Here is a 19,774-nt window from a genome sequence, read left to right on the forward strand (position 1 = left end):
ATCCCTCCCGCCTCCTCCTTGCCCCGCTCCACCTCCTAGCCCCGCCCCACCCCTTCTCTCCGCCCCTCCCCTCTTCCCCGCCCCGCTGCACCTCCCAGCCCGCCCCACCCTCTCTTAGCCCCGCCCCTCAGCTCCGCCCCGCTCCGCCTCCTATTCTCTCCGCTTCTTCCCTTTCCCTGCCCTGTCTTCCTGGCCTTGCAGTCTCCTCCCCTCTTTTGGTTCCTCCTTAACATTCCTCAGCTCTGCAGCAGAGCTCTTTCGTCTCAGACTTGTTACGTTTACTCTGCGCCGGAAGAAGAACCTGAGGACGCTTTTGGGACTATGGCGGCGGTGGATATCCGAGGTAACCTGTGCTGTCCCCTTTGTTTCCTGATTGTTTGGGATCTGGTTTAGGGATTTATAGCTCTTGGGGGCAAGATTCCGGTTCCCTTGTGATGTCTCCCAAGCTCTTTGGAATGTTTTCTGTGAACGACCCAAAGCGCCAATCTGTCGAAAAATTGCCTAGATTTTCGCAGTTTTTCAGGAGTCTTTTAGAAGAGTCAAAACGAAGGGGTTGGAATAAGCTCTGGGCTTTGAGCCCTGTGGTGTTGTCCTACATACGTATCTCTACAGCAGTATTGGGGCTGTTCTGTCCAGGTGAAGGAACGACAGAGAAGGGGGTGGGGTCATGAGCCGACAGTGTTTGGTTCATTCTTGGCACTTGGCCTGGGGCCTACCTTATTCCTGACGTTTGAGGTTCCTTTTTCTATATTAACCAAATTGGAGTCTAGCACACATATTACAAATATATTGTCATTTATATATTGTCAAAATGTCCAGTGATCTTCAGCAGTTCTGGATAATGTTTACTATATGTTTGTCTTTCGTTATAAGTGAGAATATCAAGTACCTAATTTCATTACTTGCTGATTGTTAGAGAGCTGTATTAGAACCATGTCAATATGCTCTCCCTTGCTACTGAATAAAAAAGAGGAACATTTTGTCCACGAGGCTGTTTAGCTTTCATAACTTTTTACTTTTTATTTAGATTTGTTAGGTCCATTGCGAAGGCTCTAAGGTGGGAACATGTCAGAAGAACAGCAAGGGGGCCAGTATGGCTGAAGCACAGTGAGAGAGGAGGCGGGAAGTAGATGAGGTCAGAGAGAGAATTGGTGTGGTGGCTTGTTCATACAGGAATTGTAGGCCATGGTAAGGCCTTTGGCTTGTCCTCTGAGTAAAATAGAGAACCACTGGAGGGTTTTGACCAGAAGGGATGAACGTAACCTGACTTACTTTTTTTTAGGATCACCTTGACTTGCTGAGAACACTGTAGGAGGGCAAAGGTAGAATTAGGGAGACCGGTTAGGAAGGCATTTTTGTAATGCATGGGGATTTGGAGGTGGCTCAGACTAGGGTGGTAACAGTGGAGATGGTAAGAAATAGTTGGAGTCTGCTTGTTTTGGTAGTGTAGTCTCTTTATTGGGCTGTGGTCATAGGTAGCTTCTATGTAGGAGAACTAATATGTCCTATTTCACAGCCACACACCACCCTCTTAACCCCAGTTAACTAGTTTGTAACTGAACATCCTTGGATACTGGAGTGTGTGTAAATTTATGACCAGTGGAGTAACTTGTCCTTAGCCCTTAATCATGAATTAATAAACATTTTCTAATTCTTACCAAAGAGGTCCTGTGCTAGTTCTGATGAGTAACCCACAGCCCCAGTTCCTTAAAAAACTCAGCATTTAATGGGAAAACATTTGTACTTGTGGGTTATTAATAATCAATTATAAAACTATATAAAAACCGCTATGAGGACATAGAGAAAGAAACCATTATTTCTGCCTTGCAAAGTAGAGAAAGGCTTTGCAGAGATTAGTGACATTTAAAATGAGTTTAATCTAGCTTGACCATTTGAATATCTAGTAAACCTATACCTTTTTGAGAATGAAAGACGTTTCTATATTTTTTAGAAGTGCATAAACTAGAAAAAAAAAAAAAGAGGCACAAACTAGGACAGCCTTTGGTTAAGCCAGAAATAAGTTTGTTCATATTAATCTTAAAAGAAATTGACTACCAGCACTACCACCATCATCATAATGAACATTTATTGGGTTATTACAATGTACTAAGCATTTTACATGTATAATCTAGCATGGAGATACTATTATAATCCCTATTTTATAGATGAGAAAACTAAGGCATGGGGAGGTTGAAGTTTTCCATTCTTCCTTCTTCAACCAGTAATTATATAGGCAATTTGATGTTTCATGACTTACAGCTAGTGGGATTTAGTACTGTCAGTGGTATGAAACATTGCAGCCCGTACCCAATAAAGGCTCATTAATTAAAGCTATCTAGCCCTACTTATCATGTCTTTGTTTTCTTTTTCCATTTTGAAAAATTTAACGTTTAATTCTTTAAAATGTGAAATTGTATGGCTGTAATTAAGGGCATTCTACTTTTCATTTGCCCCTTTTACATAATTATTATCTCATCTATAATAATAGATTCCTAACTTATTTCTGTCTCTTAACTTGGAAGATCTCCCATTAGTGGCGATGGATGTGTTTTCTTTGGCATACACATTGTTTGAAAATTTTTGAATTAGTTGCCAACATTATAAAAACTTAGGATTTCCAATATTTTGAAAGACCGCTCTAGATTTCAAATCCTATAACTTCTTCACCTAATTGAGTTATTCTTTAAACGTATAATGTACTTTTATTTATTTATTGAATCTTTGAATTTTGTTTATTTTTTATACAGCAGGCTCATTAGTTATCTATTTTATACATATTAGTGTATATATGTCAATCAGAATCTCCCAATTAAACATATAATATACTTTTATATTTCCCTACCTTTGTATATGCGTTACCTCTGCTTGGAATTACTTTGCCTCTCTTTTCTCTATGGTGAGCCTCTATTTATTCTTTAACATATAGTGCTAAAACCCACCTCCTCCTCACCTCATGAAAAATCATTCCTGTTCCCTCAGGTAAGGTATTCTGCTTGCTCCACTGTGCTCTCATAACACATTTATTCATACCTTTATTATGGATCTTGTGTTGTCATTGCTTTCTTGCATACTTATCTCATCTGCGGGACTGTGAGGGTATGTAGGTTAGGATCCACGTCATCCTTATATTCATAGTGCCTCCTACATTATATGCATAATAAATGTTTGTTGGATTGGATTTTTTTCTCTTTTCTCATCCTTTATCATTTTGTTTCTTTTCTATAGATAATCTGCTGGGAATCTCTTGGGTTGACAGTTCCTGGATCCCTATTTTGAACAGTGGAAGTGTCCTGGATTACTTTTCAGAAAGAAGTAATCCTTTTTATGACAGGACATGTAATAATGAAGTGGTCAAAATGCAGAGGCTAACATTAGAACACTTAAAGTAAGTTATTATAAGAAGGTAGCATTTTTGCCAACTGCAGATTTTGTAATGAATAGTTCTTTCAAGCTGTGAATCATGAAGTACAGAGTAGAAGTGTTGGAAGAACTGGAGTTTTGTTTGGGTTTGTGCAGATTTGACATGCAAAGGAATTATTAGTAGTCACTTGTAACCTAGGAAGTCTTTTCTTTATAACTTCACGTATTACTGTCTAGTTAAAATGCAACTATGAGGTTTAGATGTAAATCTCATTGATTTCAGCAATGCAACTGTTACCTTAACCAGGTAACTATATATGTTGTCTCCTCTACATCTAATTTGATGTCTTAAACCATAGTCGAGTTTATAGTAGTTTTTCTTTGTTTGACAAATAAAATTTTAGCCAAATTTAGCAAGATTCTTCAGACTTGGGATGCTAAATAATTCATTACTTTTATAAAAGTTTCTGAAACAACTGTGTAATGAAGTTTTTCATCTGTCAGCTAAACATGGGGAGCAGGGGTTCTAAGAAATTTAATTTCTGGTATTTTAAATAGCTTTTGTTTTGAGGTAAATATTTACATTTACTGAGATACCTTGGTGTTGCTTTTAAACACAGTATGTCAGGAAAAGATATGTTGGGGGTGAGGATAAGGTTTTTGATGTTTTCTGGTTGGGTACAATATATAGTAGTGATCTATATTAAGACAGGTATAGTGTTCATGTATATTTTAATATTTTATATATATTTATAGATCTCCTTGGTCAGGAAGCATCCTGGTATTTTGGTTGCCTTTTTTGAAATGTAGGTTCATTGTACTTTCATGACTGAAAATACTCCGATTTAAGTTCATCATGAATTTTTGTAGAGAAATTTTGTTGTTGTTTAAAAATGAAATCTTACTTTATTTGTGCCCCACCTACCTGGGGAAAATAGCCAGTTTTATTGAACAGCCAATTTTTCATATCAAACATAGGCAGTTTTATCCTGTTTACAATGTTGCTATACTTTTATGTGATAATTTGAATGTTCTACAGAATTGTTTGTAGGGCATCCATAGATCTCAGAGTGTCTGTGTCCTGTTTTCAGTCAGATGGTTGGAGTGGAATACATCCTTTTACATGCCCAAGAGCCCATTCTTTTTATCATTCGAAAGCAACAGCGGCAGTCCCCTACTCAAGGTAAAATATGTAAACTTTAGGCATTATTTTCTTCTTAAAATACCATGATTTATTTACTCCTGAGCTATATGTTCTTATTTTTGTGGATTGGGTTCTGTTTTAGGGTTTTGTAGGAATCCATGTGTAGGCTTCCTATGCTTTCCCTTCTGTGAGGGGCCACACCAAGTGCACCTTCCCTCTAGCAGTGAAATGCAGTGTGTACAATGTCTGCTCAGAGCTCAGGGAAGACCGTTTGAGACTCTGACTCCAGAATTTTTATTGAGGGCTGATCATGTAGACGTCCTCTGCCTGTCAAATTCTAGTCTCTCAGAAGGAAATCAGGTTTAATTCTTGGTAGATGCAGTTGCACCAAATTCATAAAAGATCAATGGAAAATCCTCATTGATACATTCAATCAAAATTACCAGACAAAAACTTTCTTTAGAAATCATACTGAAAAGTATAGAATTCAGACTTGATTTTGAATCAAAGAGCTAGTCACCTATTCCAGAGATGACCAGCTACATCTCTTAAATTAGATACTCTCATCAAGACCTTTGAGAATAACCTTCACCCTAGTATTGATTCCAGAGAATGACTTGCTACTGAAGTTGTGGTTCCAGAGTCAAGAATCCAAATTTACTTTCAAAGTCAAAGATCTAGGACTTCCCTGGTGGCGCAGTGGTTAATAATCCGTCTGCCAGTGCAGGGGACATGGGTTCGAGCCCTGGTCCGGGAAGATCCCACATGCCGCAGAGCAACTAAGCCCGTGTGCCACAGCTACTGAGCCTGCGCCCTAGAGCCCGTGAGGGACGACTACTGAAGCCCGAGCGCCTAGAGCCCATGCTCCGCAACAAGAGAAGCCACCACAATGAGAAGCCCGCGAACTGCAACAAAGACCAAACACAGCCAAAAATAAATAAATAAAGATAAATAAATTAAAAAAAAAAAAAAGTCAGAGATCTAGAGTCCCTGCCCAGAGAAAAAGAGAAACTTAGAACAAAGACAAGGCTGGGGACAAGAGTTCGATGATGAAAGGGTTCCAGGTACAGAAGCGACAGAAGATGGCACCAGCCTCACTAGCCGCTGTTTTATTCCTTAGGACCTCGGACTGGGGCACAGAGGCAAGTTCAGTGTGTCTGGTATCTTCATCCTGGGCCCTAAATCTCTCTTGCTCTAAGGTCTTATTCCCCAAAGTGTGGTTGACTGACAGCAGCATCGGATCACTTAGGAACTTGTTAGAAATGCATCGTCCCTACTGAGTAAGAATCTGATTTTAACAAGATACTCAGGTGATTCAAATGCACGTTAAAGTTTAAGAAGCACTGCTCTTAGGGTAAACTTGTTTTTAGCAAACTTTTTCTGTGAAGGTCCAGAGACTAAATATTTTAGGCTTTGGAGCCTCATGGTCTCTGAGACAACTATTCAACTAGTGCCATAGCAGCCTTAGATAATAACGCAAATGAATGAGTGTGGTTATTTTCCTATATAACTTTATTTACAAAAACAGGAATTGCCAAACCCTACCTTAAGCTTTAGTATGGGAAAATGTTAAACTTTAGTTGTTCTTTTTATGGAAATATATTTAGCAGTTTGTGTGCATAGCTATATTGATAAACTTTTTTTTTCTCGCTGCTTCAGTTATCCCACTGGCTGATTACTATATTATTGCCGGAGTGATCTATCAGGCACCAGACTTGGGATCAGTTATAAACTCTAGAGTGGTGAGTGTCTTTACATACTTTAAACATTAAAGAAAACTTCTAACTGAACTACCTTGCTACCGAGAATTAAACAGGAACTCCTCTCCCTTGTGTACGTTGGTATAAAGTGTTGACTATTAGAATATCTTAAGCATTGGTTCCTGTGGGCCAACTCCATGTTCAAAGCATATACCACCCCTAGATACATAGTGATTCAGGTTCAGAAAAGCAGAAGAATTACTGTCTTTGCATATGTAATATTTTGTGTTCACTTTGTAAATTTTGGATGATTGATGAGAAATTCAGAATTTGTTTTCTTTTTATAAGCTTACTGTGGTACATGGCATTCAGTCAGCTTTTGATGAAGCTATGTCATACTGTCGATATCATCCTTCCAAAGGGTATTGGTGGCACTTCAAAGATCATGAAGAGCAAGGTAGGTGGGACACTGAGACCCTCCTAAAACACTTTTTGTTACTCAGAGAATGAAGCTGCTTTCTTTTGGAAAATGGCTATTGATGATTTCTAGCTGTGTTTTACTTCTCCATGGGAAGGTTTCATAGGATGATGACATTGTCAGAGCTATGATTCATGTAACTAGATGTGGTCGTAATAGCATTCCCATAGGAACAGGTACAAATTTTAACCTCTTTGGTACATGATAATCTTTGATAAGTTGATACAAGGTTTTAAAATATTTAGGACATGTAGGGGAAATCAGTGATGAGGAATGAGTAATGATGATATTTCCTGCTTACCAAACTGTTGAGTCATCTTGAAATCTGGAACCCAAGTCTTCCAAGTTTTTGAAATAGGGGAGATGCTCTTAAAGCCCTATCTCCAGATGAACAGTCTGTTTTCTGATTTTTCTATGTTACCACCTGTCATGATGCCAGGTCCTCTAGTTGCCATAGCTGCTAATCTGCTACTTGTTCTGTACCATATTTTACTAATAAAAGTACTTCTAGAAATGTATCTATAGCAGTATACCTATATTCTGCATTTCTTTCTAGAGAAATAAAAACTTAGAATGAATTACTATGGAAAAGGTAGCCTTTAAATAAAATTCAGACCCGTGGAATGAATGGTCTTTGAGATACAGTTATATTTATTCGTAATAGTAGGTCCCGGCGACAACATTTGACTTAGGAAAGTTTGCATCAGTTGAATAAACTTCTCCCAAGAGCTCTTTGCCCCTACCCTAATGAAATGTTTGGAGTAAAACTTAACTGGAACCCTTTCTTTATAGACAGTCCACCAGCACACTCCCCTCCCAGGGAAAATCCCACACGTGATTAGCTTCATAATTTTTCTTGCAAGTTCTTTTCTCTCTTGTCTTTATGATCTTCTGTTGTTTGGTTTGTCCTGTTTTTTTCAGTGGATTATAGTCTTCATAATTGAGTATGGTTACTTGAGTTTATAAAAGTTGCATTTTCCATTTGTACCTATTAGGTTTTGCATGAAAAGTCCATTTAATACACTTAAAATATACACATGATAATTTCAAACCAATAATCTGAATGTGACTTAGGTAATTATGGAAAATTTAGCCTTAAAGTTTTTCATAATTAAGTAATTATGGAAACATAAGAACGATGTTTATCCATGTTTACATGCTAAAACTGAAATGTCTTTAAAAGATATATCAGCTTTTTAAATGTTAGAATTTTAACCTCATTTCAGAGGGAGAGTTTGAATGCTTCTCTGTGTATGCTATGTTTAACGTATTTGGGGGGATTATCTTTGGAATAGCAGCCATTAAAAATAATGAAATTTGAATATATTCATGGCAGACAAAGATTTGTGAAATAATAAGGCACCAAAGTAGTTTAGACAATGTTTTGATTTGGACCTTATATTTTAATAGATAAAGTCAAACCTAAAGTCAAAAGGAAAGAAGAACCAAGCTCTATTTTCCAGAGACAGCGTGTGGATGCTTTACTCCTAGACCTTAGACAAAAATTTCCACCCCGATTTGTGCAGGTAATGAGAATGCGTGTGGTTAATTTTGATTCAACACTTTTTCCTGGCATATTTATTTTTAATAGAGGACTGTTTCAGATGTGACCTAAAAATACTGATTTTCCTTGTTAGTTAAAAAAATGATCTCTGAATCAAAGAAAGGTTTTTCAAGGACTTAATGGAGGAGGTGGTAAAGGGAATGGAATTAGTGCTGTTCTGTGTGCTTACGTTTAATTCCTTATTGAATCTTCGTAAACTATGAGGACTGAATATAATAATATTCGCATTCAGAAGGTTGCCGAAAGTGTCACAGATGATAACAAAACTAGAATTTGAAACTCATGCTGTTTTTACTGTAGGTGCTGCCTTCCACCCTGATGTAGAGGGTATTTAAGTCCTTAAATGATAGAATAATAAAAACTTTGTAATAAAAAGAATAGTACATTTGATGTGGAGGGTTTGGCATGATAAATGGAGGAGGCAGGAGTAATAATAAATAGACTTATAACATATATTGGAGCTATATGAATTCCATTATGTTGTCTTGGGCATTCCAACAGCAATAGCAGGTCCACATACCGTGGTACTAAATGAGCTTTTGCAGAGAAGTAAGTGTGAGATGGAATATGTGAACATGTTATTCTTACGGTTTGCCTCAGCTCTTACTTATCTTTACAGGGCTGTGTACACACAAGGTCATGTTTTTCCTGTGGAGGGCCTATTTAAGAGATTTTCAAGGGTTGTTTTAGACTGAGATTTTTCACACCCTGAGATGACTTTAGAATAGGCCTTTCCTTCCCCCTTCCCTGACTCTACTGGATGAGGTGTACTGTTGGAATGGTGACGTGGTAGTGAAGGGAGCAGAGGCCACAGCTGGAACTCAGGACCAAAAAGCCAGTTTAGAGAAATCTCATGAATCGCGCGTGAAGATGAAACAATGTCTGTTGAATAAATAAATAAATGAATTATAGCTGTGTGTAAGATGACGAGTAGTGACTACAGAGGGTAAGAGGTTAGGTGTGGTTGGCCATTCGTGGCAGAACACCTAGAACTGCACAGTACAGTAGCCCCTAGGCACATGTGACTATTGTGCGTTTGAAACACAGCTAGTCCAAATTGAGTTGTGTTATGTGTGAAATACATACTGGGTTCAAGCACTTAGTACAAAAAATTTATAAAATATTTCATTAATAGTTAAAATATTGATTATATGTCAGTGATACTATTTTAGATACATTTGGTGAAAAATAATAAAATTCATCTGTTTCTTTCTGAAAATGTGACTACTAGAAAAATTTAAATTACATATGTAGCTTGTATTTGTGGCTCACATTATATTTTGGGCAGTGCTGATCTAGAAAATGGGAACAGAAAATGCAAAACCAAAAACATGAAAGATGATCAATGAAGACATACTCAGAAACCAAGAAAATCCCTCAGTTTGTTTGTTCTTTGTCTAGTTTCTTGAAGTGTAAAGTTAGGTTGTTTGCGATCTTTCCTTCTTTTTAATGTAGGATTTATTGCTATAAACTTCCCTCTTAGTACTTCTTTTCCTGCATCCCATAAGTTTTGGTATGATGTATTTTCATTTTAATTTCTCTCCAGATAATTTCTGATTTCCCTTTTGATTCCTTCTTTGGCCTACTGGTTGTTCAGGAGTGTTTTGTTTAATTTCCACTTATAAGTTAGCAGAAGAAAAGAAATTACAAAGATTAAAAATTATGAAATAGAGACTAGAAAAACAATAGAAAAGAATCAGTGATACACCAGAAACTAACACAACATTTTAAATCAACTATACTTCAATAAAAACAACAACAACAACAAAAAAGCAAGGAAACTAAGGGTTGGTGTTTTGAAAAGATAAACGAAATTGACCAACTTTTAGCTAGACTAACAAAGAGAGGAGACTCAAATAAATAAAAGTAGAAATGGAAGAGATGTTACTACTGATGCCACAGAAGTAAAATGATCATAAGAGACTACTATAAACAGTTTATATGCCAAGAAATTGGGTAACCTATAAGAAATTCCTAGAACATATGGCCTACCAAGACTGAGTCATGAAGAAATAGAAAATCTGAACGGACCAATAATGAATAAGGAGACTGAATCAGTAATCACAAACCTCCCAAAGAAATGTCTAGGAACAGATGACTTCATGGGTGAATTCTACCAAACATTCAAAGAGAATTAACACCAATCCTTCTCAAACTCTTCCAAAAAATTAAAGAGGAGGGAACACTTCCAAATTCATTTTATGAGGCCAGCATTACTCTGATACCAACGACCAAAAGACACTACAAGACAAGAAAACTACAGTCCAATAAAAATAGATGCAAAAATTCTCAATGAAATACTAGCAAATCAAATGCAATAGCCCATTAAGAGGATCATATATCATGATCAAGTGGGATTTATCCCTGGGGTGCAGAGATGGTTCGACATACTAAAATCAGTCAGTATGATACACTACATTATCAGGATGAAGGATAAAAATCACATGATCATCTCAATAGATGCAGAAAAAGCATTTGGGAAAATTCAACATCTTTTTATGGTAAAAACAACAAACTAGGTGTAAAAGGAATGTACCTCAACATCAAAAAAGCCATGTATAACAAACCCACGGCTATCATATTCAGTGGTGAAGAACAAAGCTTTTTCTCTAAGATCAGGAACAAGACAAGGATATCCACCCTTCACGCTTCTATTCAGCATAGTGCTGGGAGACCTAGCCAGAGAAATTAGGCAGTAAAAGGGATCCAAATGGGAAAAGAAGTAAAATTGTCTGTTTGCAGATGATATGATCTTATACATAGCAAACCCAAAGACTCCATTAAAAAACTGTTATAACTAATACATGAATTCAGTGAAATTGCAGGATACAAAATCAACACACAAAAATCAGTTGCACTTCTGTATACTAACAACTATCAGTAAAGGATATCAAGAAAATCCCACTTACAATAGCATCAAAAACATACTTAGGGATAAACTTTTTGTTATCAGCTTTATTGAGATATAATTGGTGTAATAACATTGTGTAAGTTTAAGGTGTACAACCTGTTGATTTGATACACTTATATACTGCAAAATGATTACCGCCATAGCATTAGCGAACATCTCTGTCATGTCGCATAATTACTGTTCTTTTTTATGGTGAGTTCATTTAAGTTTTACTCTCTTAGCAACTTTCAAATATATAATAGAGTGTTACTAACTATAATCACCATGTTGTGTATTAGATTTCCAGAACTTATTTCATCTTATACCTTTCACCAACATCTCCCCATTTCCCCCACCCCCTCAGCCGCTGGCAGGCACCGCTGTACTCTCTGTAGGAGTTTGAACATTTTAGATTCCATATATAAGTGATGTGATATATCATATTTGCCTGTCTGACTCCACTTAGTATAATGCTCTCCAGGTTCATGCTCTCACAAATGGCAGGATATCCTTCTTTCTCATGGCTAAACAATATTCCTGTATATGTGTGCACGTGTGTGTGTGTGTGTGTGTGTGTGTGTATCACATATGTCTCTCTCTGACACACACATATATATATCTCACATCTTCTTTACCCATTCTGTTGACAGACATGTAGGTTGTTTCCATACCTTGGCTATTGTGGATAATGCCGCAGTGAATGTGGGAATGCAGGTGTCCATTCGAGATCCTGTATTCATTCCCTTCAAATATATACCCAAAAGTGGGATTGCTAGATCATATGGTATTTCTGTTTTTAATTTTTTGGGGGATCTCTGTACTGTTTTCCATATTGGCTGCACCAATTTGTATTGCCACCAACAGTACACAAGTGTTCCCTTTTTTTTACACCCTCACCAACACTTGTTACTTCTTGTCTTTTCAATGGTAACCATTATAACAACTGTGAAGTGATATCTCATTGTGGTTTTGATATGCATTTCCCTGATGATTAGTGATGTTGAGCACCTTTTCATGTACCTGTTGGCCATCTGTATGTCTTCTTTGGAAAAATATCTATTCAGGTCCTCTGCCCATTTTTTAATTGAATTGTTTGTTTTTTCACTGTTGAGATATATGAGTTCTTTATATATTTTGGATATTAACTTCTTATCAGATATGCGATTTGCAAATATTTCCTTCCATTTTGTAGGTTGCCTTTTCATTTTGTTGATGATTTACTTTGCTGTGCAGAAGCTTTTTGGTTTGCTGTAGTCTCACTTGTTTATTTTTGCTTTTGGTGCATTTGCTTTTCATGTCAAACCCAAAAACTCATCACCAAGACTGATGTCAAGGAGCTTACTGCCTATGTTTTCTTCTGGGAGTTTTATGGTTTCAGATCTTACATTCCAGTCTTAAATCCATTTTTAGTTAATTTTTTTGTGTTGTGTAAATTAATTGACCATATATGCATGGGTTTATTTCTGGACTCTCTATTTTGTTCCATTGATTTATGTCTGTTTTTATGCCAATACCATACTGTTTTGATTACGGTAGCTTTGTAATATAGTTTGAAACCTGAGCTATCTGTATTCCCACATTTATTAGTTTTGTGAATATTTAGCATTATCCACAATAGCCAAGGTATGGAAATAGCCCTAATGTCCATCAACAGATGAATGGATAAAGAAACTATGGGATATACATATAGTTTAATATTATTCAGCCTTAAAAAAGAAGGAAATTGTACCATTTGTGGTGTCATGGAAGAATCTGGAAGATATTGTGCTAATTGAGATAAGTCAGTCACAGAAGGATGAATATTATATGATTTCACTTACATGAGGTATCTAAAATAGTCAGATACAGAAAATATTATAGTGGTTGCCAGAGGATGGAAGAAGGGGAAAATAGGGAGTTCTAAAAAGGCTATAAAATTACAGTTATATAAGATGAATAAGTTGTAGAGATCTGCTGTACAACATACTGCTTACAGTTAACAATATGGTGTTGTGCACTTAAAAACTTGGTAAGAGGGTAGATCTCATATTGAGTGTTCTTAACACACACACGCACACAAACCCCAAACTAAAGGAGCAGAAGAGATCTTTTGGAGGTGATGGATATGTTTATTACCTTGATTGTGGTGATGGTATCACAGGTGTATGTATATGTCCAAACTCATGAAATTGTGTATATCAAATATGTGCAGGTATTTTTCATGCATCAGTTATACCTCAGTGTACCTGTAAAAAAAAAAGAAAGGAGCAGAAGTGATCTTTTGGAGGTGATGGATATGTTTATTACCTTGATTGTGGTGATGGTATCACAGGTGTATGTATATGTCCAAACTCGTGAAATTGTGTATATCAAATATGTGCAGGTATTTTTCATGTATCAGTTATACCTCAGTGTACCTGTAAAAAAAAAAGAAAGGAACCAGAAAATACTCTGAAGTTTTATTACTCTTATGTGTTTGTGAAGGGAGGAGTACTGAAATATGAGACTTAAAGTTTCTATTAAGGTCATATTGAGAAGAATCGTATATGCTCCACAAAAGAGTTCTGGTTAGTTCTGTGGTCCAGTGTTTATTCACTATTTTAAATCCATAACCTGGTACCACTCCTGTAAACATACATTTCCAGGTACATTAAATGTTATTTGAAATATTAAAACAATAACTATCATCACTAAAGACAAATGAAAGCAGTGGTAATTTTTGTACATTCTTTTTCAAATACACCCTCTCTTGAAGTAAACTTAGATATCCTCTACCTCATCTTCTTGACCCTCAGCACTGACTAGCTGTGAATTATTGATGATGGTAGTAGGGACCCATTAAGTGTTTAAAAACAGTTGCAACGAAATAATGTAGTTATTTGTTTGTTTTAGGAAGATAACCATTCATGGTATAGAAGATGCATAAGAAAATGTGTCATGTACCACAATATTCATTGCAGTTCTATTTACAATAGCCAGGACTTGGAAGCAACCTAAGTGTCCATTGACAGATGAACAGATAAAGAATATGTGGCACATATATACAGTGGAATATTACTCAGCCATAAAAAGAAACGAAACTGAGTTATTTGTAGTGAGGTGGATGGACCTAGAGTCTGTCATACAGAATGAAGTAAGTCAGAAAGAGAAAAACAAATACCGTATGCTAACACATATATATGGAATCTAAAAAACAAAACAAAAAAATGGTCATGAAGAACCTAGGGGCAAGTCGGGAATAAAGATGCAGACCTACTAGAGAATGGACTTGAGGACACGGGGAGGGGGAAGGGTAAGCTGGGAAGAAGTAAGAGAGTGGCATGGACATATATACACTACCAAATATAAAATAGATAGCTAGTGGGAAGTAGCTGCATGGCACAGGGAGATCAGCTCGGTGCTTTGTGACCACCTAGAGGGGCGGGATAGGGAGGGTGGGAGGGAGGGAGGGAGAGGCAAGAGGGAAGAGATATGGGGATATATGTATATGTATAACTGATTCACTTTGTTATAAAGCAGAACCTAACACACCATTGTAAAGCAATTATACTCTAATAAAGATGTTAAAAAAAATGTGATGTTTGGAGTCAAGGAAGTTAGATTATGGAAAGCCTGAATTAATTCTGTGGCCATAGATAGAGAGGAAACAGATTCAAGATATATTTCAGATTTAGCATTGCCTAAATTTGGTGGTTGGATATGGAGAGATTGGCATTATGGATGATTCTAAGTTTTCAGGCCTAGGATTAGAATCAACTTGGTGTTGAACCCAAATTCAGAATATAGGAAAAGAAACAGATTTGGGGTAAATATAGTTGTTAGGGGTTCTATTTTCATTAGCCAACCTCCAGAACATTCAGTAGCTTACTACTGTGTTTGGGTTCTGTGGTACTCCAGCTGACTGACAGTTCCTTTTTCTCTGGCTAGGGGGTCCTGACTTGAATTCCATGTACTGTTCTATCCTGGTGAGCTAGGCTGGACACTGTAGAAAGCTCAAAGACTCTCTTGAATCTTAAAACAAAAAAACTTCGTTTTGTAGAAAGTTGTGGAAATTTAGAAACGCATATAAAAATAGAGGGAATAATAAAAAATGAAGCCCCCATGTACCTATTGATATTACCCTGCTTCAACAGTTATCAGGCGTGGCCAATCTTGTTTTCTCTCTTCTTCCCCTATTTCCTCCCAATTATTTTAAGCAGGTTGCAGACTACATATCATTTCCATGAGTTTTTACATTTTTCTTGTAAAGGTTTAGCCATAGTCACCCTTAAGTTGTCATTTTCCAGAACCTCACCTTCTTTTAACCATCCAGGGGCCAAAAGCCAACTCACAAAGAGAGAGAGTATGTCAACTCTATGTAGCAGACCTAGGAGAACTTTTAATAATCAAAGTTCTCTAGAACTTGTAATAATCTCTTTGTTTCTCCAACCCATAGCATTTCTCTTCAGATCTGGAGAAGAAAATAGATTCTTGCTCTCCTTGAAGCCTTCTGTGAGCTCCTATTTACCCATTTTGTCTCCCAGAACCATTTGTAGCTTAGGACTTCTGGATCCGAGGGATGTTGCCCCTTTATGGGGGTGCTCAAGAGAATATTGGAGAAGTCCTGCATTTTTCCTTGAAGCTCCTTTTTCCATATTTTAACTTTTGTTACTACTGAAAGTTACACCAAAGCTGATGTGATAGGAGTTCACAAAGCTGATGTGATAGGAGTCAGTGCCTTTTATTGTCAATGTCCTTTCAGTGCTGTTTTCAGAAGCTCCTGGGACCCCATAGGATATTGCTTCAGTTAGGTTTATTCCAAAGTTACCTGATAAATTCTGTCAGAAAGGCCACCTCCGTTCTATTTTCCCATCTTAAACCACATCCTACTAGTTTGTGTGACAGTGTTCACTAGAAAAGATTAGACAGTGTGCACTAATTAGGTAATGACATTATTTCAATGTCTGGATATGGTCCAGTGTCCAGTATAGTTCAAGTGGTTCAGTGCTAGCAGTATAAGAATATCCCCTCTCGATTTCTCATTCCTCAATGTTACACCATCTATTTCCTCTCCTGTTTTAAAGTAAGGAAAAATTATTTGTTCCCTCAAATTACTTTAGACATGTTTAAGTCCTAGTATGTTCATAAAACAGGTAATAATGTCGTTGTGTTGGGGATTCCCATGACCACCCCCATGTTTGGAGATTTGCTTGAAGGACTCACAGGATTTATTACAGTGACATAGTAGGGCTATACAGCCAGATATATGGAAAAAAGGCATTAGTGGAGTCTGGAGGAATCCATCTGCAGGCTTCCTTACACTCTCTTCTTCCCATGAAGAGTCATACAGAGTACACTCTTGCCTCAACAGTGAAAATGCAGCAACATGTCAGTGATATTTCTGCCTAAGGAAGTCCATTAGAGACTTGGTGCCCACGTTTTGGGGGGAGGTTTTTCAGGTAGGTACTTTCTATCTAGCGCATACCAAAATTCCACATTCTTTGAAGGAAGGCAGGTATTCAGCAAAAACAACATTTTTTATACAAACAGTCTAGGCGTAATGAACTGCCATTATCAGTTACAAAATGGTGGGAACACTCCTGAAATCCAAATTTCCAGATACCAGCCAAAGGCCAACCTTGCAGCCCGGCGCTTCTAAGGATAGTAGCTCAGACCTTCTATGTTAACCTTTTCTGTACAATGGGTAATAATGGGAAGCTCAGTTTTGGTCTTATTAAATGTAATGGTTCCCAGAACTTGTAGTTGGAGTGGGCTAGTAGGCAGTTTGTAGCATGAATCTGGATCATGTGACATCAGAAAATTGTGTAGTCTCTAGTCATAGGAATAGATAAGAAGCTTAAGGAGGGCATGTAAGTTCAGAAAGAAATTCAGAAAACAAATGGAGGCATTAAACTTTATAAAAATAAAGAGAACCCTTTTATTCTGAGATGACAGGGAAGTATAGAGAGGTATTTTTTATGTATATATGTCTGTATATAAAGGTGTAATAAGTTTGGAGGTAGATAGATGGGAGAGAACTTGGGGCACTGACACCCTTATTGGCTGAGGGTGAGGGGTAGGTTGTGAGCCTTGAGGAGGAAGAAGGAGGGAGAGGAGGAGGAAAGTGTTTTAAAGCATTTAACTTGGGTAGCGAGAACAGGGAGATGACAGGGCCCACTGAAGTAAAAGAATTGCTGTGCCGAATGAAGGATCTGACCTTGTTCCTGACTCCTAGTGCCCCCATCATTTTTTCCTGCAGTTTGATTTCTAATAGTACACTCAACAGAAGCCTTATATTCATAGAAAAATACCTTTTTCTTTACGTTCCATACCTGCCAACTTTAAAAGTCAGACATCCAAATTTCATTCTACTTACTTATAGCTCATATCCCCTGTGCAAGTAAGCCTCTGGAGTCTTGAAAGGCTCCATTATTCCCTCTCATTGGATTCTCCTTAGCAACTTTTTATAAAGCATTGTAGCCTCGGTGCAGAGGCAAAGGGCTTTGTTGATGTTCAAGGGTTTTTTTATGTTTGGCTCTTTTGTTCTAGTTTTAGATTTGTGTCTTTTCTGGAACAGGAATAAGGAGTAGAAAATGATAAATTTACTTTTTTATGGTACATGGATAGTAGTTTCTCTTCATGAAGTCATTTATAATATAATTCGCATGCAGGTGTAATTTTAATGAAAATTATGACGTCAAGAAGCAAAAAGCTTTGCTAACCTGCCCTGTTTTCTTCTTCCTCTTCCTTCACCCCTCTTCCCCACTTTTTTTTTTTTTTTTTTTTTTAATTACAGCAAAAGTCTGGAGAAAAGCCTGTCCCAGGTATGGTTCATCTGATAATTCTTATCAAACTTGAAATAAGACCAAACAGCCTGTTTAACTCAGTAACAATCATAACATGTGAGGTGAATTATGATCATTTTGTCCTTTTAGACTCTAATGCCAGTTTGTTACTCCTAACCTTTGATCTGCTGATTGCCAAAAGGTGGTGCTTTTGTGGTAGTGATATTAGTATTTGAAAGATGCATTAGAGTGGGATGAACAGGTATTGAGGGTGTGTGGAGAAGCTGAGGTGACTCTAGGTTGTCAAAAGTTTGAGAAAAGGCCTTCTGTTTCATCATTGAGAATAGGTATTGGACTGTCCATTGACCTGGCATAGAATAATTATGTATCTTTTTTATGCATAATGTCTTATTTAAATGTCATGTGTTTTTGTCTAGTATCATAATTTGCTTGTATTATCAGGTTTTTGGTTTGTAAACTGGTTCTTATACATCTGCCTGATGAAATAGCTAAATTTAGAACTTGAGATAAGTAGTTCTAAATTAATTTGAGAGTCTGAACCATTCACATTAACTGTTGTCTAAACTGGTCTTATCCCTCCACCCTCCTCCCCCTCCAAAAAAAATCTGCTTTTGATGTCTAGTGGATCAGACAAAGAAAGAGGCAGAACCTATACCAGAAACTGTGAAATCTGAGGAGAAGGAGACCACAAAGAACGTTCAACAGGCTGTGGGTACTAAAGGCCCCCCTGAAAAACGAATGAGACTTCAGTGAGTATTGGACGAGAGAGACGCTTGGCAAGACTCCTCTTGTCCACATTTTACCTCGTTACTGTGACAGGCTCTGGAACTTTAAAATTCTTTGTCACAATCATTTGTATAGAATGTGCTTGTTCTTTGAGAAAGGATGTAAGGATGCTTATGCTTTCAGTCTGAATATTTTTAATGTATCTTTTGTAACCTTTTCCCTACTGGACTTGAGCAGCTTCCTCCCTCACATATTTACTGTGATACATGTTTAAAGATAAGATAAAGGTATTTGTATAAACTAGTTTATCATGACGTTTTCCCCCTTATTTTCCCTCTGAAATATTTCCAGATGCATTTTGTAAACACAAAGGATTAATGTTAAAATAGTAGCTAAGCTTATTTTCTGTTATTAGTTGCATATTCCTCAGTATTAAAATAGTAAAGTTACTGACAGTTTGAAAGGTAAAGAAAAGGAAAACAACCTCATTAAGCAATATCACCACCCTACAGATACTATAACAATGTTGTGGCATGGAAGCATGGAGTCTTAACCACTGGACCACCAGGGAAGTCCCTGTGTGTAGGTATTTTTAAAACCATAGTTTATAATTATTCTGTTCATACAATTTTACTTTATCATATTAGGTCTGTTTGCGCTATTCCATGTTTACTTAGTTTTAATAGACTATTTATACTTTAACTGAATAATTCCTATGAGTGATTATATCTGTTTTCTTAAACTCTCCCTGTGTTGTACTTAAGTTTTTACCAATTTACAATTTGCATTAAGGCTGTAGTGATTACATTATTTAAATAAGGCTGTAGCGTATCATGAGTTTTCAGTACTTAGTATTTATCTCCTTAGTATGGAGTCCCAGCCATAGAATCATTAGAATCTGTACTTTTTTTTTTTAGACCTGTTATTACTCTAACAGCAAAATATGAAAGTACCAAGTTCTCTAGAATCTCGCTGACAGTATTGTCACCTACATTTTTAGTGCCAATTATGTAGCAAAAAAATGGTGTTTCATTATTTTAAGTGGTTGAATAATTTCTCATCTTTGATTCTTACTTTTATGAAGTATCTGATTTTCTGTATTGTGTAAGACTTTTTAGTTTTTTTATTTTGACATAATTTCAGGCTTA

The 19,774-nt window shown here is 36.9% G+C and overlaps 1 protein-coding gene across 2 annotated transcripts; it reads left to right on the plus strand.

The window, feature by feature from the left end:
* The first annotated feature begins 309 nt into the window (after positions 1–309).
* On the plus strand, positions 310–18,926 carry MED6 (mediator complex subunit 6). Of its 2 annotated transcripts, none has more exons than XM_065871548.1 (8): positions 310–343; positions 3,226–3,385; positions 4,452–4,543; positions 6,164–6,246; positions 6,553–6,661; positions 8,093–8,208; positions 17,891–17,918; positions 18,523–18,926. In XM_065871548.1, exons 1-8 carry the CDS (start codon positions 322–324, stop codon positions 18,651–18,653), a joined length of 741 nt encoding a protein of 246 aa, XP_065727620.1. In that variant the 5' UTR covers positions 310–321; the 3' UTR covers positions 18,654–18,926. The 2 variants fall into 2 exon arrangements, with proteins under 2 accessions (XP_065727620.1, XP_065727619.1); XM_065871547.1 differs by having other exon boundaries at positions 322–343; positions 6,532–6,661; positions 18,523–18,653.
* The last annotated feature ends 848 nt before the right edge of the window (positions 18,927–19,774 follow it).

Source organism: Phocoena phocoena, chromosome 2 (genome assembly GCF_963924675.1).
Source record: "Phocoena phocoena chromosome 2, mPhoPho1.1, whole genome shotgun sequence".
NCBI lineage: Eukaryota > Metazoa > Chordata > Mammalia > Artiodactyla > Phocoenidae > Phocoena > Phocoena phocoena.